Raw genomic sequence first — 22,849 nt, 5'->3', positions numbered from 1 at the left:
GGGGGTTCATCTTCCTGCAGCCCTCATGCAGCCAAGGAGACAGACCAAATTCAGGGAAGTTGAAAGAAATTCAGCTGGGTCACCACCAGATTTCATCTGAGCACATCCTGCCCTGCGTGGGACCGGCGAGACCGCTCCCTCCACCAGCCCCCAGCAGAAACCTCAGCAGCTGAAACCCAAACCCCAAACCCAGTACAGCCCTGCCTGCATTCCTCACAGCTTGGCTGAGCAAACCACCAGTGCCCAGCAAACCACAGACACTGACACGACAGTGGGATGCAGCTTTCCCACGAAAGGGCTGCTGCTCATTATTCTGGTTCCCATTGCAGCCAGGGAGGTACCTGAGAGTACAAATGACACTGTGCTGGGCTAAAGAAGCACCTGCTGACAAGCACTTGGCGTGGAGGGGAAGTCTGGGAGCAGCCCTGCTGGAGCAGCTCCCTGGGACCCAAAAACAAGCCCCCCAGACCCACGGGCCCTCTCCTTCACACCTCCCTTCAGAGGCACCCGAGCAAGGGGATTTGTTTCAATACAAATATGAATATCTGCATTTTATGAAGCATGAGACAGGCACAACCACAATAGCTCCCCGCTTCTCCTACATTCCAGTTTGCTCCCCTTTTGCAAGTCTTTGGACTGAGTCCCCTCATCTTCCATTGCTCCATCCACCCTGTCTCCTTCTCAGGGCACCGAGGAGCCTGCCTTGAAAAATCCTCTACTCCAAGTCACAAGAAAAGAACACCAATTCCTTCCATTTGCATCTCTTTACTTAGAACAGTTTGACACCCTTTGTGCTCGGAAGAACACAACAAACACTCTCAAAGCTGGTTCTGCATCCTGCATCCCTTCCACCCCCCAAGCAATTCCAGCTTGGTTAGAGCCTGGTGGCCACAGGCTGGCTCTGCGCAGCACCAGCCCCCAGGACCACAACCCAAACCTTCTGGTTACCTCCACAGCCTCACCTTGCCATCTTCGTGATAGACAAAGATGTTCCTTGTGCTATTGTCCTTCAAGTAAGTGATCTGCAGTCCGTGTGGGTTCCCGATTTTTGCAGGCTGGAAAGTCGCGTTTAGGTGTTCGATCTTCATAATTGCTTTGGGTTCTTTTGCCTGGAAAACACAGCGGAGTGAGCAAACACCTGAGAATCAGCTTTCAAACCAGAAAGCAGTTCACTTGGTCAGAAAAAAGGCCTGATTGAGGCCATCAACTAAAAACACCTGAATCCCAGCCCACAAAACTACCTGGTGATGAGACACCCAAGACTCTGCTCGGATGTCAATGAGTGCTTCCTGCCAGCCTGGAAAAATGCTCTGTTCTTCTGCAAAGTTCAGCAGGCATGCAAAAAAAAAAAGCAGACTGCTAATAGGCCAGGATGCTTTCTGCATCTCCAGCACCACAGCCAGTTCATCCTTGTCCCAAAAAATGGAGGATTAACCCTCCTGCCATCATCAGATCTGGGTGCTCAGCTGGGGAGCATCATGTCCACATCCCCATCTGTCCCTTCCTCTCATGGGAGCCGCTGGCTGCTGACTCTGCTCCTCCCCTCGCCTTCTGAACCAGAACTTTCTTATCATAGGGACAAATATAATCCTGACAGCCCATCTCTAGGGTGGGTTAGCCCAATGGGGAGCCTGGGTCAGGCCCTAGCCAGCACCAACCCCCCTTGCACCCTCAGTGGCAGCGCTGTGGTGCTGCTCATCTTCCCACAAAGTGTCTTTAGCAGTCAACCACTCCTCCAGGACTGCACTGAGAAGAGAACCAGCTACTGTGAATGAAACATCCCAACAAACACAGATCAGCCCCTTGGTAACAGCAGTTCTAGAGCAGGGCAGGGGCCAGCAGAAGGCTGTGGGGTGGTCCCAGCACCCTGCAGAAGTCCTGAGCTGGCAGAGGTGTCAGTGCTGCTTTGGGAACTTGGGGATTTGCTGTGGACACAGAGCCCTGGTGGGTGACCATGGTGGGGAAATCCCAGCAGAGAGGAGATCTAGACAGCACCATTCCCACCACAGCTGTGGTCAGCAGCAAAGCAGCTTTAAACTCTCAGAGCAGTCAAGAGTGGCTGAATGGAACTGCTGGGACTTTCACTTCTCCCTGGCAAGGACTGGCTCTCTCCTCTCCATGAGCTGCAACTGCACCATAACAAACCAAGCTGAACAGGAAGACGGTGCTGTCAAAGCCATGGAGAAGTGAGGATGGATGTTCCCCTCCTCTGGCTCATCACAACACCCTGACTGCACCAACTGCTTGGGAAAACTGGCTGGTGGCTCAGCCTGGGCTGCTCAAAGCTGTGGTGTTCAGGGGAAACTCAAAGGTCAGAGGAAACACCTTGGCTTCCTCCGGTACATGGTGCAGAACACTGGAGTGTCCATCCGTTCATCACAAATGCAATTTTCATGGTAATAACTCCATTTCTCACAACAATGAAATGTGCTCTGGGGAAAAAAGACAAATACTTCCACACTACTTGGCACTGGAAGAGAAAACCAGGGAGCTTTCCCTCTGGATTGCATGCCATGCCATGCCATGCAAAGGAGGACTCAGACCCCAGCGACCACTGTGAGGTGGAGACACCTTCCTCACAAGGTAGCCATTTACATGAAACCCCTGCTAGCTGGATGATGCAGAGCCAGAGGCGAGAAAAAGTCCTTTTCTTTGGTGGTTTGAGAAAAGCCCTATGGACTTTAAAGGGCAACAAGAGCAGGAATGGGTGAACTGGCCAGTGGGGCACCTCTCCATGGCTGTGGTGGTGCAGCAAGAGCAAACCCCACTAAAGGAGGGGTGAGCTGAGCCTGGCACCCCTGGAGCAACTGGGGACTCAGTGCTTATGGAAACTGTATAAATAAACTGGCACACTGGGAATTACGTGTTCCAGGATGCTCTCACAGCTGTGATCCCATCTGCCCGCAGCAACCCCAGGTACTCACATCATTTTTGTTGAAGTACTTCAGAGCACCTTCCCTCTCTGATAACACGAATTTTCGGCTTAAGAATTGCCCATTGTCACGTCCTCTCTTCCACAGAAATCCTTCTCGGTACCCTGCAGCAGAAAGGAATGACTGAGAACCAGGGACAAAGTGCTGTATCTAGGAAGAGAGTTAGGGTAAAGAAAAGAACTGAGACTTCAGAACTAAGCAGACCAAGTGTGTGGCTGTTTTGCTGAAGACATGAAAGAAACAGACCTTCTCCTTCAGATCTGCTCTTCTCACTCTGCTCTCATTCTTATCCAACAGCTTGTGCTTCAGACATCTCCACTCTGACACCCAAGGAGTGACTGCCTGCGGGGCCCCTTTGTGCATTACTGCAGCTCAGTCCTGGGGTGAGCCAGCACGGGCAGAGTGAGCACCTCCATCCCTGTGAGATCCACCTGCATTCCCACAATCCCACCCTGTCACTCCCCAGAGATGCAGGTGTGTGGTCCAAACCCACAGCCAGCACTGGGGCATGACACAACACTGTCCACCTAATCCTTCCACCTCCAAGCCCTCTCCATCCCTCTAGTGCAGAAGAAGTGCTCCGTCCCATCAGAGCATCATTACCCGTGTGCACCAGTCCAGTATCCCAGTATCCCAACACTGCATACATCAGGGGAAAGGCAAGGCTAAAGTTCTTTCTCTGGTTCACCCATCCAGCTCGAGAGAATCTTCCCCAAAGCCAGGAGCAGACCCAGCTCATTCAGTCCAACAATTCAACCCTATCCCACTCTGGGCTTGCTAGGACTTTCCTCACAGAAAGCCCCTCTGGAGGGCACTTGCAGCGTCAGAAAGAGACGAACCCACAGGGAGCAGGATTACCCCAAGTCTGAGCAAGGGGAAGCAGCCAAGGAAGCCACCAAAGCCCAGCCAAGGGCAGCTGCATCCAACAGCAGTGCAGGAACAGCTGAGGCTGCTGTGCTTGTAACCCCAGCAGGGCAGAAGTGCTGAGGAACCGCAGCTCTGCCTGACGCAGAGTCAGGCGCTGCTCCCCGCCAGGCTCCGTCAGCAGCCCCCTCTGCACCCTGTGGCAGGCTGGACACGATGGAGCTGAACAGGAACAGCGTCTCTGTGGCAGGAGACAGACAGGCAGGAGGTGATGCCCAGCTGATCCATTTACTGCAGGCAGATTTGCCTCACGTGGGGCAGAGATGCTGCCGGGGCTCTGAGGGCTGGCAACCGTCGACTGCTCCCCTGAAGGGCAACACGTGAGGCAGCTTTTCCTCAAGAGTGTGCGGTTTGGAAACCAAGGAAAGGTGGCTTCTTTTCCCGAAAGGTGCTGGGTTTTAATGCCAAGCCAGTTGGAGCAGCAGGAGAGTACTTCAAAAGCTATTGCTGTTCACTCCATCGAACAGCAGCGAGGGTTTCAGAGCCTCTCTGTGCCTGGCATTTGAGGAACACTGATGTCTCATAGGGGGCTACAGAGAGCTGGCTTGGAGGAAAGGACATCAAACAATAGGACAGGGATATCTCCAAATACAAACGTGGTGTGACGCAGGAGGAAAGCCCATCCATTCCTTCAGGACAAGGCTGTGAGCCAGGGTCAAAGTCAGCCTGGAAACCCAGTTTTCCCTGCCCTCTTACACAGGACATTTCATCATTTTGATCTTCTCTTTCCAACTTCTTGTGTCAAAACACAGGATCCAAATTCCACTCCCAGGAAGAATTACAAACACCCAACACAACCAAGTGTTATCCCGTTCTGTGGCTCACATATTGGCTCTTCCCAGGCCAATCGCCTCAGCAAAAGAGCTCCTGGCTGCTCTGACAAAGCCAGCTGCTGGTTTCAGTGTACTTTGGTACAGATATTTGCTTGCTTCTTTTCTCTTTTTGTTCCCTTCAGGGCTTCATCCTCGGGAGCTGCTCCTCTGCTCTGCCCAAACCTGCTGCCTGCACCCCTGTCAGCACCCATCAGTGCAAACCACCGTGAACAGGACTTGAACCCAACATGAACCCACACGGGTTCCCCAGGCAAACTGTGTGTCAGCAAGATGTGTCCTCAAAGTCCTGATCTAAAGGGTTGTGAAAACAGCCAGACACGGTGCTGAGAAACAAAACTGCAGGAGGCTGAACAGGGAACAGCTCTCACACTGGAGGGCATTGGAGACAGAAGATAAACCCTCTCCTCTTTGTCTCATGTGCTGCACTACCTCAGCAACAGCTTCGTATTTAGAGGTACCTGGTCACATTGGGATCTCCAGGGCTGGTGAGGCCCTGATGAGGGTGCCCAGAGAAGCTGTGGCTGCCCCATCCCTGCAAGTGTCCAAGGCCAGGTTGGATGGAGCTTGGAGCAGCTGGGATAGTGGAAGGTGTCCCTGCCCACAACAGGGTGAAATGGGAAGATCTTTAAGGTCCCTTCCAACCCAAACCATTCTGTGAATCGGTGAGGGCTGTTCTGCTTATGTTGAAGCTGAACAACCACAAGCCCTACAACACCTGCTGACTGCTGGTGTTGGACCACGCAGCATCACGTCACCAGTGTTTGCTTCCTCTCCCAAGCACAGAACAAGGGATGCAACCACCTGCCACCATCCCAGTGATCACCAGCACCCAACCACGAGTGTAGGAAGCACTACCTGGGGAAGACCTGCTAAAGAAGCACCACTCTCACATTGCTAACACTGCTGCTGTCACTGTCATGTTTCCTGCATCACTTCTACCACCTGCCAAGCAGCAAAATCAATCACTTGCTTCTGCAGGCTGCTCTGGCACAAACCTGTAACACCTGCAAAAGCCCCACCAAGCAGTTGTGTCAAAGTTAGCCAGCAAATGGCACACGACACAACCTGAAACCACCCAGCCCAAGCGGGTATTTCTGACCCATTACGTGGCTTCCAAGGTAAAACAAGGAACTGTCACTTCTATACCCACTTCACCCCCACAGCTAAAACTCTGGGGGCAAGGAAAACAGGATCACCACCTTGGCTGACTGGAAAGAAGATAGTGCATGGCCTTGTGTCAGCTCAGGTGGGCTGGAGGCCATCCAAGCCAGGCACAAAAATCTGGCCACACCCACTGGGTGCTCTAGTGTAGCCCAGCCTTCCCCTGCCTGACAGGCTGCAGAGGAAGCAAGGGAGAGGATTTTATATCAAGACTGTCTCTTGTAGCCACCAACTTTCCATCTGACTTCTGCCAGCATTGGGTTCAAGTTCCCCATTTTAAAGAAGAGGGATATTGCTACTTCCCCACCTCAGAAAGCTGTTACAGGGCTTAGTTAATGATGGGGGGGTTGGTCTCTGAGAATGTGGATTACAGGAAGTACCCAAAATTACTTGTTCAGTTTTAGCCTTTGTTCTCAGAGCAGAAAAATCCCTCCTGCAAGGAGGACAGTCAGACCCACTGGCTTGCAAAAACCAACATGCATGGACTTTCCTTCTGTCATCCTAAGTAAGGCATTATAAACTGGGAATTAAAACCATGCCTGATCTTCAGTTTCTTTGGCTCCAAATTTTGCAGTTTCACCTGGAAAGAAGCATCAGAACTGCTTGCTCCCATGACACTTCTACAGCGGTGGTAAAACCAGGTCTGGTCCCAGGCTTTTAGAAGAAACCTGAGTGTATCCAGCACCATACAAATGCACCACTGTGTGGTTTATTGCCTTCATGTCTCACTGCAAGACAAAGCACGACGGGTTGAATAGGAGAAAAAAATGCACTTGTGCGTGTAATCCAAGAGAATCTCATTTTCCTGGAGTCCAGGCAGGGCACCTCCTCCTACAGAAGCCAGTTTTCCTTTCTCTCAGCAGTCAAAGTGCACTGACCCCAATCCAGAGCTTTGGAGAAGATTCAGATACAACTCCCTCACTTTGCTGCTAAAATTGCAGATCGCAGCTCCTCTGCGTGTCAGAGCTGAGCAGCCAGCTCTATTAGCACTGTAAGATGGTAATTAAGGCAGAACAGCAGATAGGCGCTCAGTGGACGGGGTGTGCCCACCTCTCCTGAGAGGTTAAGGAACTGCATAATTATTTGGAGCTGTTGAGTGTGGAATCCCTGACATCCCACATCACCTCTAACCCCAGTGTTACAACCTCCTTTTTAAACAAAGAGTCTGAAGGACATTCCCTCGAAAATAAACCCCACTGTCCACAGTCAGAGGGTTGGGTGGAGAAGGTGGCATATTCTATATTTTCCCTACGGCCTGGACTTTGAATAGGGTTGCAAAAACAACAGTGCACCTCTTGTTTGGCCATGTCAGTGTAAATGGTTTGGTTTGACTGCTCTAAGTTGCAACATCTCTTCCTGTAGCATTCAGCCACCATCAAAGCAAGACATTTCAATGACTTCAATTTGCATATTTTAAGAATTTGTGTTCCAACAAAAGTCATAAACCAAGGAACACTAAGTTTTCTCATGGAGTGAAAACACAACTCTTTGTCCAGATCCTCCAGAAGCAAGCAGGGTCCGGGTTGGTCAAGTGTCTCAGAGCTTGCACCCTGCTCCCCTGCACAGCACCAGCAGATTGGGTTTTTTTGCCTGGCTTTTTTGCCAGTTTGCAGCTGTGCTGAGGAGCTCGTAACTTCCCTGCAATAATTCTGCAGCCATCTCTGGATAATATATTTCCTGCTGGTCCCACGTCGAGCAGTGCAGATACAGCCGTACTGGAGATGGGTCAGCATCCCCATGGCAGGAGGGACCTGGGAGGTTTGATGATGAGATGGGAACCCTTCCCCCGGGAGTCCTCCTGCACTGACCAGGTGAGGAGCCACCAGGAGCTGCTGCTGCCCCTGCACAGTTCAGTTCTTCGGAAATTAAAGCCTCGGCAAGCAGCAAACAAGGATGTGCTCAGCAATCCTGCAGCCCAGTCTCTGCCCCCAGGACACCTGGACGGTCTGTGCTTGGTGCCCCTAATGCAAGGTGGGTGCTTGGCATGTCTCAGCTCACACAGGCTGAGAAGGGAATGATTTCCCTTCACCTCCCTGAATACAACTCTTTCTCCCCGGTTAAGACACCACATCCTCTTCACATCTCACCCAGCCAGGCAAAAGAGCCCAGGAACGCCCAAGTGCAGCACCCTCACACCAACCATTTTCTCCTGCACACGTGTTTTAGAGGCGCAAAATTTCCCAGCTCCTAATCAATCAGTCCTCTCTTAACGAGCACTTAGCATCCAAATTACCTTTCCTAAAGGCCATTTTGCAGAGAATGGTTTCCTGTTGTCATCCAGTCTGCCTCTGCTGCCTTCCAAGAGCTCATAAAACAATTACTGCCCCACTGCATTGTCTCCTCAGCCCTGGATGCAAGCAGCTGATGAGATTGATTGCTTCCACAATACCCAATTAACCCACTCAGTCTGCAAACGATTGACTTAATCAAAGGCAATTAGCGCTTGAATGGCTACAGCAGACAGAAAGCCAGGATTTAGAGGATGATTCAGATAACGTTGTACAGACATCTCCTTGGCCTTCTAAGGGAAAATGTCTTCACTAACGCTCAGCGCAGAGCTGGAAGCAGATGAAACCTCAGGTCGGTGGTGTGAGGTGGCACAGAAAACACAAGGGAATAGGAACACACACTTCCCTTTACTGATAAAAGGGGAACTTGCAATGATTGATGTTCGCTTTTTCCTACTTTTTCTGCTCGTGCAGGGCCCGGAGCACCAAGCAGTTGACCAGACCTCCATGACCAACAGGGTCCTGAAATGTTAATTTGCCTCTGATAGTCCCATCCAGTCCTCTGAGCAAAGTCAAAACTGTTTTACAAAACCACCTTCAATATTGATTTCTTCCACAGCATCTTTTCCCACAATGTAAAAAAAAAAACAAAACAAAACAAAACCACCCCAAAAGACTCAGTTTGGAGGCAGGACCATGTCTCTGTAGAAATACAGGTGTCATTGTCCTCAGGGAATGTTTTCCTCTAGACAAATCACCCCAAACTAGCACAGCCGAGACAAGACAAAGCCTCACCACGGGAAGGTCAAGAAGAGCAACCCATGACACCTAAAGCAGAAGACAGAGACCATTTTAGACCATATGAGGAACAACTTCAAGGCTGAAGCCAAGCATGGAAAAACAATTCTCCAGATCACTGCAAAAAGACATTGTCCTCTTGCTTCCATAATGGAAAAGGTGCTCCCCAGCAGCTCGGATCAGTGTGGAAAATGGAGCCAAATGCACCATCTCGATGGAAAGAGCACAGGGCTGAGCTTAACTACACATCGAGATCCTGAGGCTGACAGCAAGAAGACGAGGTCTGTCCCCACACACAGGCATGTGGCATTTAAATGCCAGGTCCATCCCTGGGTTTCCAGTCCCACTTAATCGTGAATGCACTTGCATTGGTGGCTCACAGCTGAAAATCCAAATTGCTTCTAAGCAAAGCCCCAGTAATAAAGCTGAAATCCATTAAGCCTGTGATGTTTGCCACTATTTAAATCTGATTAAAATTGTACATGACACCACTAAGCTGAACAGTCAGAAAACACTCCTGTCAAGTCTGATGTTTCTCCATGTAATCCAGACCCCCCTTCTTTCACCGGGTTGTCAGCTAAAAGGAGCCATAATAAGAGATCATGTAGCTAATCCAGCTTTCTAAGATGTTTTTAACTGGTTTCTTTAATCACATGTTATGATTCCCTACGGAGAAGCTCTCAGGTGACAAAGACATTAGCACAGCCATTCATACTCCCGGGAGGTGTCTCAGATGGGATCACCTTACCCCTTGTGCCGACCCAAGACACACAGGTAGGTGCCTCTGCAGAGCCTGGGAAGCCATCAGTGGGATAAAAACCAGAGGTGCAGGGGGTGACAGCCACTGGGCAAGCAACTGCAGGCTAAGATGCTGCAAAGGACACTTCATCAGAGAAAAAACTTCTTTTGGCAGAGTGATGTTGATCTCCCAGTGAGCACTCACCTTGCCTGAAAACGCTGTGTGGGAACAAGTATCAGGGGAAAACACCAAATTATACAATTCCCAAGTCTTCACCTGACTGCTGCAGGCATATCAGGTTTGATAAAAGAAGACAGCCACATCCTCCCTTTTATCAGCTTACCTTATAATTGACCATCGATACAGTACAACTTCCGTGCCAACCTAATTACTGACCAAGTGTTTACATATTAAAGATAAGACCACAGCTGGCTGCTGCAGCATAATTCGATTGTATCTGCTGGGAGTTGTTACAACCCCTTGCTACAGAAAATGTCTTTACTGGAAGCCTTGCACTTACATTGCTGAGAATTGAATGTGGAAGCTAATTTTACTTGGAAATCAAATGCTTCCTCTTTGAGTGGCATCCCCGCAATACCCACCTGGGAGCTGCTGGCTGCTTGGAGAAAAAAACCCTGTTCCAGGTAAATAACCTTCAGGTTTTTATCTTTTGAAGGCAGTCTTTCATAATAAAAGGCAGATGAAAGCTGGGAGGTTCCCAGTGTGATGTTCATCCCATTTACCAGCACTGAGTGCACTCAAAGCCTGATTTAGCCGGAAAGATGGGCGAGAAAACGTTTAAGGGCAAGCACACGGTACTAACTCACAATAACATCCTGCAGCAGCTCACTTCAGGAGCTGAATTCTCACAGCCAAACCACTCCCAAACCACAAGGCAAGGATCCTCCTTGGGCAAGACATAAACGCTCCAAAAAGTCCTGGCTGCAGCCACAGCAAGGCTGTGAGTTATTGCACAGAAGCTGCACAGGAAGATATCCTGCAGCCTTCTCTCTCTGCACCTGCAGGAGCCACTGCCACCGTCCCACACCATCATCATCCCTGCCCAGGGATGCCCACACAGAGCTGGTCCTGCCTGGACCTCTGCAAGGCGAGGGAGAACCCACCTGCAGCCCCACCTGCAACTGCAATGGCTCGTGCAGGAAGCAAAGAGGAGAGACACTGAAACAGGACGAGGAACCTTGAGACCCTCCTCATGCACCACAGTGGGATTCACCAACCTACAGCTGCTGAGGCTTCAGCTCAAAACACCTGCAAAGCACCAGGAACCACCTGAAGGTCTGGGTTTTACACAGGCATCCTCAAACCACACCTATGGGATCAGGCTAAAATAGACTCTGAGCCTGAAGAGCTTCAGATGGGTCCCTTCCCCACACCAATAAATAAAACCTCAGCCTAGGCAGCTGCTCACACAGATCACTCCAAGCAAGGGTGAGATGAATTTAAACCCCCAACAGAGCTGTAGAGAAGTCAGCAGAGAAGTTCACCACAGACTTTAGATGGGTTTAGGACTCTCTGTTCTGGGGCATCCTGGAATAAAGCCTTCCCCCACGTAGGCAGCATTTCCATACAATCATAAATCATGGAAACCCATTCTCACACGCACATAACATTCCTCTTTTTTTGCTTTGAAGAGAAATCCAAATGGCTTTGAGCAGATCTGCTGCAGTGCTGCTAATGGCTCCTGAACGTCTTTTATTGAGTGTTCAATACATTTACAGTGAAAACTTCACACAGGAAAGGAGAATTTTTTAATTTAGGACTTGTTCCTGCCCTGGCTGCTGGTGTTGCAGCTGTCCCAGAAATCAGCTGCTACACGATGCTCTGGCAGCTGTGCTGTCAAGGGAGGAGCATTTGGCAACGCAGCTGCAACCTCCAGGTTGCACAAGGACATTTGCACACCTTGGGTTTTCTAAAACTATCAGCTGCCATTCCCTGGAGCACCATAGTCCCACTTAATGAACTCCTGGAATTCTATAAATCAAGGCTAAATTCTGCCCTAATAAATCATTGACCAAAATTCCCACTCACTTGGCTAGGCTAAAACTTTTTCTTCCACCCTCTGCAATGCACGAGAGTTTGAAATTCAGTCCCTGCTGAGCAGCCTCATTGTCTTTTAGGTGTTTTGGGGTTATGGTGTTTGTTAGTGCTGTGTCACATAACCACATCCCTCAGGGGCTGCCCTGGTTACGAAACTGGAGGTGGCTGCTGTGTCTGCACCTCAACAGCAGCAGCATTTATAAAACCAGTCCCACTTACCCAGCTCGGGAAGCACCACCCTGTCCCATTTCAGTGTAAGTATCTGAGAAGGGGGGTGTGGACAACTCCTCTGCTGCAGACCTCCCTGCTGCACCGGAGATTTCAAGGTGAAAACTCGTGTGAGCTCGCTACAGGGGGAAAATGCAGGTGGATGTGGGCTGGTGTTGGTAAGAAAGAAGCACCAGCAAATGCTTGTGCTTCTGAGTCGAGGCTGATCTAACTCAGCTACATCTCTGGCAAACTCCAGAAAAAGACATGACCTCACCCTGGAGAATGTTCTTTATCTGGTGAGAGACAGAAACCGCCCGACCCCGCGCAGGTCTCCAAAGTAAAACGGATGTTTCTTTAGTAGAAATTTAATTAAGCTACCACGAGTTGCCATGAAAACAGCCTTTTCCATGTTCTTTGTTATCCTATTGCTTCCTAGACACTCCCTTCTCATTAGTGGAAGAAAGATGCCCCAGCCTTTTGGTGCTGTGTCATTACTCAGGAAATGTGAATGTGCACAATATAAAATCACCGAGAAACACCAGACCTGGGGCACCAAGGATTACCCCCATAAAGCATAGGAAATAAAAGGGATGGTTCTCCTATTCTTTCCTTAAATATTTATCATCCAAGACATGAAGAACAAAGCCTTATACTTGTCTCCAGCTCTCTCCAATTGATGTAAGTCCATTTATTGACTGCAAAAACTACAGGTTACAGGAACAGGCAGCCTGAGCAATATCAAAATACACTATTTCAAGTTGGTTGACCTCAAACAGGGAAAGCTCAAGGACAGGAGTGAGTCATGATAATTATAGTGGGGATGTTTCACACTTAGAGTCTATCCCCAGAAGGTGGACTGGCTCTCCTGGGGACAACTCAGGGCATCCCCAGGGAGCATCCCAAGCACACCCCAAAACACAGGCAGCACATTCAGCTGCTGGGGGCAGGAGAGGCTCAGACCATCTCCCCCATGAGAAACTGCACTAGTTCAGCAAACTCAGCCAACCTCAAACTGACCACAAATGCAATGCTTTTGGTTTGAGTTGAAAATGTAAATATTTCTGTTAAGGATGACACAAAATGAAACAACATTTCTTAGGTGTGCTTTTTTGAAAGAGGGAAAAAACCCTAATGAAACATTTTGCACAAAGTCCTTAGATGGAGAAAAAAAAAGAAGCCCAACCTCCAACTACTTAAAATTTCATGGAGCAGCCCTTACCCCTTTCAGCAAGGCTCCCTCCCACGCTGCTCTGCTTCCCCTGCATCGAGCATCGCTGCTGCCTTGCTTCTTGCACGAGAGCTGCTGCTCCTTGGCTAATTATAGAAGCTTAGATCAGAGCTGTGCTGAAGGCAGCTTGACAGAACCAGCTGTTAAAATTACAGCTGGATCCTAAACTAGCTGTGAGCATCCAGCTTTAGCTCGCAGTGGTGCTACCCCCTTCCCAGAGCTGGCTGCCAATGCCTTGCTTGGCCGGCTGCTCCTCCTCCTCTAAGTTCAGACCCACAGGTCCTCACCTGCAATTTTTGGCTGCCTAAATGCTTTTCTGCTTTAGGGAGTTGAAGACATCAGAGTATTTCTCTTTGCTAGATGTTTTTCTTCCTGCGGCAGCTATCTGTAAGATCCATCACCGCCCCGTCACTTTGTCACTGCAGTGTTCATGGATTTCCTGGAAAGCATAACAGCAGTCGCTGGCCTCTTGCCATAGCTCAGAGAGATAGAAAAAATAAAAATGCACCGAATTTAACTCTAAAAGACAAGCTTTTGCATTTGGAACCCTCTCCTTTGCCTTCTGGTGGCGACTTTGTGCGGTGTCTCCTTAGCAAGGCTGGGGAGTGGTGCAGCATCTTCCTTTGATTCCCACGGAGCCCCAGGAGGCGGCAGTACTCCTTCGGAGGGGCTCGCACCAACCCTGAATCAGCACATCCAAACAGCTCCTGAAAGGCACTGAAAGGCTTCTCCAGCTCCTGGTCATATGATGCCAGTCCTGTGGGAATGTCAGCGCATCCTGGCATGGGAGCGATGCCACGCGTGGGTCCCTGTCACAGGCCTGCTCCCCTTGCACAAGAAAAAATAATAGTAAGACAAACTACACTGTGATCTCCCCTTGCATCCTCCTCCTGAGTTTAGTTTGTTAAACAGCCCTTTGATGTGCCTTGTCTTTGCTGCAGCAAAGTCCTGTTTGATGTTTACACCATCTGTATCGTGAAGCTGCCGACAGCGGAGCGAGGCTGAGAGGGACCCACCACAGGCAGCTCTCCAGGAGAGCCCTGCCCTCCCCAGCCCTGCCTGGACCCACTGAGGATGCTGCAGTGGGTGCTGTCAGTCTGGCTGGGGATTGGATCTGCTGCTGGTTTCTTGAGTGGATTTTTTCAAATGGATTCATTTCCTTCCAAGGCAATTTGGCTCAATATTTGTTCACTCGCTGTGTGAGTTTTTGCTTTGCTCTGGGTGAGGCTGCAGAGAGCAGAAGTGACCTGCAAAGCATCAGCCCCCATCCACTTCCCATGGTAGCAGTGCCAGGGCACACCAAGGCAGAAGAAGAAGCAGTCATTTGTTTTAAAGCAATGACTGCATTTCCCTCAAACCTCCAAGGAGAGGATGGGGAAAGGTTTCTTGGAACAAGTCCTGACATGGAGTTGTGTAATGTTAAATGCATAAAGGATTATACTGGGAAGGCATGAAAAGGAGACTGAGCATCAGCAATGGGGTCCCATCTGCTTCAGCTGAACATACTTTTCTGTAGACTTTCCTCCTTCAACCATTTCAATGTTTCTCCAGAGCCTTTCATCTTAAACTCTTCCTCCCTATTAGACAAAAAGTTTTTGGGGGAAAAAAAACCCAAAAAACAAAAAAAACCAACCCAGGCCTTAATCCCCCTTTTCTGTACCTAAACTCCCCAGCACAAGTGCCAGGGCATGAGAGCCACACTTCCCACACCCCCACTGGGGTCATGCCCTGCTCCTGGGGCTGCAAAGTCACACCTGACACACGTGAGGAGCGAGCGTGGGGGCTCAGACCCACCGAGAGGGGCTTCCCCAGGGTGTGGGGAGGGGGAGCAGCTCCCCCCGAGCCTGGCTGCCAGCGTGACTCAGTCCCGGCCGTGGCTGATGTCAGTGCTGGAGAACAAAGCCTCTCTGTGGCTCGGCAGCATGAGAAGGAGGTTTCCGTGCCAGGCAAGGTTGCTCGCTGGAGGGATGCTCGTGCTTTAACCCACTCCTGACAGCAGCACATCAGCCTCCAGTGACCTTGGTGCTGGGCTGGGAGAACTGCAGGGTGTTTAATTTCCATCGGGCACTCACACCCCCAGCCCTCTGATGGAAACCTCTGGAGAGGGGCTGCTTTTTTGGGGCATCTGTAGAGCACCCAGAGCACTGGATGCAACCTGCACATAACGCTCTTGTGCACCCTTGAAATGCTAAAACACTCTTATGCTCCCTTGAAAAGCAAACAGTGGAGGCTGCAGCCTTTTTGGAGAGGGCTAGGGCCCTGCTGCCACTTAGCCTGGCATCCTGCATCCCTGCCTGCCACGGTCCCCACTGCTCCAACAACCACAACGAGAAGCATCAGCAGAACTTGCACAGCACCAAGTTCATGGCAGACTGCAAAACTCAGCCAAGAAGCCAAATTCCCTGGTACAGTCCCTGCCTGGCTCTGATGCCAAATCACTTCATCCTCTGGGACAGTGAGACAGGGCAGAGGTCCGTGCCAAAGAGATGCAACATCCCTGTGCCCTGGCCCCTCATTCAGATACAAATGCAGCCTGTTCAGAGACCAGTCCCACCTTCAGCTGCCCTGGGTACAGCCACCCACTGCCAGGGTGCAGCAGTGCCAAGCAGAGGAGCTGCTCCTGGTGTCAGCTGGGAAGAGTGAAAATGCAGCCAGCCTTTGGGACCCTGCACCACAGCCCTTACAGACCAGGGCAGGACTGAGGGCAGGGATTTGTAACACACTTTTGCTGAAATCCAGTAAGAGCCAAACCTGGTGCTTTGGTTCAGCCAAATACCGGAATTGGCTGCTGGGAATTTACTGGAAAGGGTGATTTAGCAGAAGGCACCAGTGATGCAATCCTGTGTGCACACCAAGCACCAAGATGCACTGCAGGGAACTGGTGTCATGACTTCCTACCACAAAACATCTCCCCCTCCATGCCCAAATCTCTGCTTCGCAAATGCCAACATGAATTCTCGACAAAATACCAGGCTACCTTGTTTTTTGCTGCTTTTTAACCACGCTGCTATTATTTTTTTTATTTCCATCTCTAGGTCTATGAGGAATCTTCTTACAGGGATTGGAAAGAGGGGCTAAGACGGCACAGAAAAGCATCCCACAGTGAGGGATGCTCCACAGATCCCATGACAGCTGCATCTTCCCGACACACGCTGCTGCCCTGAATCACAAAAACAAGTGCTTCCCATCAGTGAGGGACAGAGCAGAAAATTAAGGAGCTTGTCTCAAAGCCCTGCTCTAATACTTGAGCCTTTCAAGCATCAGAAGAGAATTTAATCCATTTTACAACTAGCATCAGATAACAGTGACATTAAAAAGCAGTCAGAGCCAAGCAGCAACTTCTTTTTGAGTCTATTAAGTAGAAATAAATTAACTTATTTCTGTATATTGAAAACTCCTCTCTATGGACTAAGATCAAGGCCTGCTAAAGCTTTTGACAGCTCTGTTTGTCCATCAGCCACATCTGCATTGGGGTTAAATAGAGATTTACACTCACAGAAACTTCTGAAAAACTCAGACCTTTGGATCAAGATGCAGCCAGTATTTTCAGAAGTTCAACTCACAAAATGTTAGAAGAGCCAGTTATAATTAGGCTTTTTCTACATTTCTATATATGGTGTAAATCAGGAGGCAAGTCACTGGCATTACAGGAAACATGCCAGCAAAAAAGCAGAATGAGGGGAAAACAAACTCTTTATTTGCATGATACAATTCACTTTACAGACACGTAACGCAGCCAGGGCTTTAAAGGCCATTTATAAATTTGCAGCATGTGGCACTAAAGCTTTTACTGTGGTATTCAGAGTCTAATGTGAGCTGGTGTTTATACAATGACATTTCCAACCTCACTGCCCTCACCAGAAGTGCCTCCGTGGCCACGGCTCGGGTTTGGGTGCATCAGTACAAACATCGCCACTGCTCTGCAGGGACTCCGCCAGCGCTCCCAACACCGGGCAGGCAGTGGGGACCATAAACTGATTTTGGTTTAGAGTGCTCATGGCCCAATTACAAACCACTCCGAGCTGCCATTGCAAAGGCAGTGACATGAACTGGTGGATCTGCTCTGGCCTCGGACACTCGGACACTCGTGGGGGCTGCCCCGGGCTGGTGCCGCAGCCCCTCGGACAAAGGGCGGGCGGAGCCACGGCGGCTTCGCTCCCACACCAAAGGCTATTTTTAGCACGAGGAGATGTTGTAAGCTCATAAGGGACTGGGGGAAGGGAGAAGAGGTTTAAGGAGGGAAAAAAAAAAAACGATGCTGAAGTATTTCTGTACCTTGTCAGGTCAGAGAAGAGAGGCAGAGCCCTGCCCTGCACTCTGGCCAGGTACACCCACCCTTGCCAAGGCAGCAACGGCCTTGATGGAGCATTACTTCACACGCATCAGCCCCAAACCAGGCAAATGCCACCCACCCCCTGGAAGGCAGTGGGATGCTCCTGCACACCCCAGTGCACCCCGTGCAAGCTGGGCAGGTGACCTTGCTCTGCACCACTGCGCTCCCCTACAGCACACGGAGCCTGGACAAAGCCCAGCGAGATGCTGCTGATAATGCTGATAACCCTCGACATGGTTGCTTTTATCTTGTGGTTTCTCTTACTGCTCCTGTGAGCTCTGTTTCCTAAGGAACCAAGGCTTATGTGAGCATTGCTCATCCATCTCTCCCTCTGGCTTCTCAGCATCTTGGATAATTTCAGCCAGATGTGGCTCCTTGGAGCTGCTGAACACTCCAGTCTCTCTCACTTATAAAGCAATGGGATAACTTACACACTTTAAAAAATCATCCTCATCCCTACGTTTTGCAGAATCACCCTCGTGGTGGGGCACTGCCTCTCCTGTGAGGGGCTGGCATCTGCCTGCTCTTATTTCACACCCAACCATACCCCTGTCCTACTCTGTGTTTGTACAGTGCTTAGCACAGCATCACCTTGACCACCCTCAGACCTTCACCGGGGAAAAGCCAGGAGAGCTGCCCTGCAGTTGGTGGAAATATAAAGAGGAACATCAGCCAAGGATGTGGGCTGCACTTGGGGAAAAAACAACAGTGAACTAAATCTTCCTGCTGGTCTGCATGAGAGAAGCTGAGAAGGCAGCTGGCTGCAATCCTGACCACACACATGAGCTGGCTCAAATCCTTCCCAGTGCTAAAAGCAGCTCTTGATTTAGCTGACAACACCTTAGCAAGAATAGAGTTTTGGTTCAACTTGTATTTGACATGCATGTCTGGTGTCTTGTCAGCAGTTAAAGGATGCTACAGGAAGCACCTATGGCACTTCTCCCCACTTCCAAGGAGCTGGTTTCACACAACAGCTGTGTCTCAACCATATCAAGTCACTCCCACAGGGTTTCTCCCTACCCACGGGGGTGATGCTCTGACCACAGAGCAGTTCCAGTGGGAGGGGAGCAGTGTTCCGCATCAAGACTTTCAGACAGCACAAAGCAGCACAAGAAATAGGGAAAAAACCCCAACAACCCACTTTTGCCTGTCTTGCACCTCTCGTGGGAGCCCAAATCTGGGAACACTCTGCTGCCACAACCCTGATACCTGTAGCCCTGATACAGGGCTACAGTGCCCTGAACTGGGACTTTGGTCTTTCTTTAAACCTTCTCATCAGCACCCTTTTCTCTTCTGGTTCAACTGTCCTTCCCTGCAGCACCGGGAGCTGCAGGCAAGCCCGAGCAGGGCAGTGGCACAGGCAAGGCCTGTGTGTGTGTGACAGAACACTGGAGAAAACACCTCTCTGGAGCAGCCCACTTCCCACCAGGACTTCACCCCCACCAGTCTGCAGCACTAAAATCCTGCAGACTGCACAGAGGTGCCCTGCTCCCCTGAGCCTGCAGGCCCTCTCCACTCTCATCCTCCCTTCTTGCAAACACCCACGCATCAGAAGACCCTGCCTGTCCCCAGCCACTCATCCTCCCACCCACACAGTGTCACCACACCTCCTGTCCCCATGCCACCTCCACCCCTGGGCTTTACTGCACGTGCTTGCAAAGGGAGGGGATGTTTCTCGGGTGGCTTCGCACCCCCTTCTGCACAAGCATCTCCTTAAAGACCACGAGAGCTCAGGGCTTAGCAAAGGGCACCAGGAGCCCTCAAGCTGACCCTTTATTTCCCTGCTCAGTGCTTTGGGCTGTCTGATGTGCAGTAAACCCCGTGCCCTCTGAGGCTGCCATTAGCACTGGTTTGCTCTCTGGGTGCTGCTCAGCCCTGTAATTGGCTTCTGAGGTTGTGAAAAAACACACGGCAGAGCTGGTGTCGCTCTGACACCCACAGCTCCCCACTAGCTGGAGGAAATGGGGTAAGAGACAGCAGAGCATCAGGTCTGTCAGTTAAAATAATTGGATTTTAACTGCAACACTGCTCACTGTTTTGTCTGATGAGGCTCAAAATAAACTGCATTACATCACTGCAGGTCAGACTGAGCTAACAAGGGTCTCTTCCTCACACCGAGAAAGGACGTTTTTGTGTCCCCTGTGTTTTCTCCAGTGCTTTGCAGTCAGAGCTCCTTCCAACTGTGTGAGTGCAGGGGAAAATTAATTCAGACTGCTGCCCAAATTATGCAAGAGCCTCATGGAATGGAAAGTGCATATTAACAGATTTTACTATTTTAGGGTGTTCTTTTATGTCTCATAATTTATTTTGCCATCATATTTGCAGACAAATAGGAAACAACACATAAGCCAAGGAACCCTTAGGGTGCTGGCAGAAGATGGTACAAGCAGATAGGGGCCTTCAGAGAAATGCTACCTGAATAAACCACAGCTCACCTGAATAGTGACAATATGATCCAGTCCACAGCACTATGAATACAGGAATACAATCCAACAGAGCCTAAAGCCCTGATCATCACTGACTTTGTGCCTGTGTCTTCCAGCTTTCTCAGCAGTTCCAGTGGAAGCTTACAGGCCACCTCAGGTTGCAGTAACACCACATTATCTTACTCTGCAGCCCAGCAGCTCATCCCACCCATCTATGGAACTACCAGTCAAAAATCCCAGTCCTCCAAATTCCACCCCGAAGCATAGGGTTTAAACCTTCACCTGGTGCAAATCTGGACTCCTCCAACATTTTCATGGGACCTATGACAATTTCTATCAGCTGAGGAGTTCCAGCTTCCCGTGACCAATGAATGAAAGCAATGAAGTCAAAGTTCAAAGAGCAAACAATTCCCCTTTGCTCTCTTGGCCACGTTCCCATTCTCTTGTCTGTAGCCTGAGATGCATCAGAGCAGCTGCCCCTTGACCAGTTTACACCATCACAGTGCTCCAGCCCTGCAAACACCATTCCCTTTTGCTTCCTCCACGTCTCCCTCGGTTAAAACAAAGCCTTTTGATTAAGAGAAATCAAGAGCACCCAAGTGAACTAACTTCCAGCTTTCCTTTGGGAAGCATTGCCATAACTGCCATCTATCAACAGCAGTGGAAAATGTCCAAGCTTTTTAAAACTGATCAAAATATTTTTTTAAGTTTATCAAACCTTGCAATTGCCTTGAGATACAGACCCAGACTGTGATGGCAATTACAAGCATCTCGTTTCTAGGAGAATTCAACACCCATGCCCCATTAAACTCCGTTAGAAGGGACAATTAGCTGTAGACTGACAGTAATTTTGCCAGTTCATTTACCAGAAGGGATAAAGCCAACCTGAAACACGTTGATGTGAGAGTCTCAAAACTGGTATCATTCTGTGCTGTTGTACTGCTAGAGAAAGGGATGTGGCCATGGTGTTAATTGGGATTGCTGGGGTGTAAATAATGTTTTGTTTCATAAAGTCTGGCTAGGGCAAACAAATTATTTAGCTCATACTACAGCTGAATGAGGAGCTCAAATGTCTAAGAGGGTGTATCTGAGAATCGATAGTGGATCACCGAAACATTTCATCACTGTTTTCCTGATCTCGCTGCACTACCTGAACTCAAAGTGACTCCTCACCCTGAAATCAATGGTGCTGATACACTCATTAGCAGCAGAACCATCCGAGTCTGAAACACTAACTGGGGGCAGAGGAGCTGAAAGCTGGGAATAGCACCTGGGCTTGTGCTCCAAGGCTTCCTGGGGGAGCAAGGAACTCTAAAAACTCCCTCACAGGAATTTCCACTGCGATCTCCCACTGAGGGTAAGTGGCTGTGACTGCACATGCAACAGCACATCCCCAAGAGGGGACATCCCATTTAGGGACTGAACCAAGACCCATGGATCCACAGCCATGGCTCTTCCCAGGCTCAAGAGCCGGTTTCAATGCTCAGCACTGCCCACACCGGGGATTTCTGCACGTGGGAAGTGTCTTTGTTTCCCAATTCTCATCCTGCTACCTGGCATCACTCTGTGTCTCATGAGGCAGATGTTTCCCAGCAGTTGGGGGGATATGCAAGACCCTTTGAGGCAGCTGTTGCCTTTGCATCCCACACTGCCTCTTATTTATACCCCTCCCCAGCAGCTGAAGCTTGCTGCATCCTCCTGCCAGGCTTCCCTGCACGACTCGCTCAGCTCTGACCTGCACATCTGACACTTCTGTCCCCAGGCTCATTTCTCCTGAGTCTGGCAGTTCAGCTGTGATAGCTTCTGCTTGGCCTCTACAGGCTCCAGACAGTCTCTCCCCAAAGGATATTCTGAAAGACACTGAATTTCCGACCGGGGTTTCATCAGGCTGCTTGGAAAAGGATGTTGCTCAGAACTATTCTGATATAGCATTTTCTTATTTTTAATGCAATTATTGAACAAATATCAGGATGCAAAATAGCCCCTGGGACTGGAAAATGGAATTAAATCTTCCAGCAAACATGAGAAAATGGATACTGACATTTCTATTAGCAAGAAAACATTTCATGCTTAGGAACTGGTAACCTGACACTGCTCCAGGGAACTCAGGGGGGTGAGGAAAAATGGTCTGAGACAGCACTAGGAAGAAACAGAGATGTAGGTACACTTCAGTGAGACACAACTGGATGTGGGGTGGGCAGGAGGGCGCCCTGGTGTCGGTGCCACCTTGGTGTGTTCACAGACAGTTCAGGTCAACAGTGGAAAGCAGCAGCCCAGACCCTCTGTCTGTGCTGAGCCCGGCAGGGACAGGCACAGGAGGCCCAGCACCATGAACAGCACAGTGACAAAGCTCCCCCACTTCACTGGAACGATACAAGACCTGTCCCAACACACACAGGAACACTTCTGCTGGAGACATGGCCTAGTGCAGCCTTGGCAGTGCTGGGTTACTGGCTGGGCTCAATGGCCTTGGGGGTCTTTTACAACCTAAATCATTGTGTGATGCTCATTGTGCTGCTTTCCTACAGGACACAGGGTTTTCCCTGGGCTCCCTCCTCAGGACACACCCCCAGGAAACAACCAGCTCCCAGCCTGACATCCCAAGAGCTGAAAGCAGCATCATCAACTGATTTGCAGGACAGTCTGGAAGAAGGAGAACTTTTTGGCACAGGGTGAAGGACCTACAACTGGGGGCTGCAGTGGTGCAGCAGAAGGGAAAAGTTGGCACTGGGAGTTTGGTGTGTGCATCCCCAGCTTTGTTTAGTTGTAACATCAACCTGGTCCCCCTAAGGAGGAGTCACCTGGCCAAAGGTGCTCCCCTTGCATTTGCTGTCCAGAAGAACCAACAAATGACATCCCAGTTGCACAGGTCATTTGTGTGGCTCCTTCACTGGATTTTAGGGATAGTGCCATTCCCAAAGACACAACCCAAAATCACTCCTACACCACTTACACGATGCCCACCAGCCTGCTTCCCC

The 22,849-nt window shown here is 50.0% G+C and overlaps 1 protein-coding gene across 4 annotated transcripts in view; it reads right to left on the bottom strand.

Annotated features, from left to right (window-relative positions):
• The window catches only part of ADAP1 (ArfGAP with dual PH domains 1), a 50,741-nt gene that overhangs the window by 5,857 nt on the left and 22,035 nt on the right, over window positions 1–22,849 (bottom strand). For all 4 annotated transcript variants that reach the window (XM_069029713.1, XM_069029715.1, XM_069029714.1 and 1 more), the window contains 2 exons: window positions 2,925–3,037; window positions 963–1,109 (listed from right to left, as the gene is read on the bottom strand). In XM_069029713.1, coding sequence (XP_068885814.1) covers window positions 963–1,109; window positions 2,925–3,037 — 260 coding nt within the window. The remainder of the gene's footprint in view (window positions 1–962; window positions 1,110–2,924; window positions 3,038–22,849) is intronic.

Source organism: Aphelocoma coerulescens, chromosome 14 (genome assembly GCF_041296385.1).
Source record: "Aphelocoma coerulescens isolate FSJ_1873_10779 chromosome 14, UR_Acoe_1.0, whole genome shotgun sequence".
In the NCBI taxonomy this organism is placed as follows: Eukaryota; Metazoa; Chordata; class Aves; order Passeriformes; family Corvidae; genus Aphelocoma; species Aphelocoma coerulescens.
Note: the sequence above shows the minus strand (reverse complement) of the source record. Positions and strands in the feature narration are given on the sequence as shown.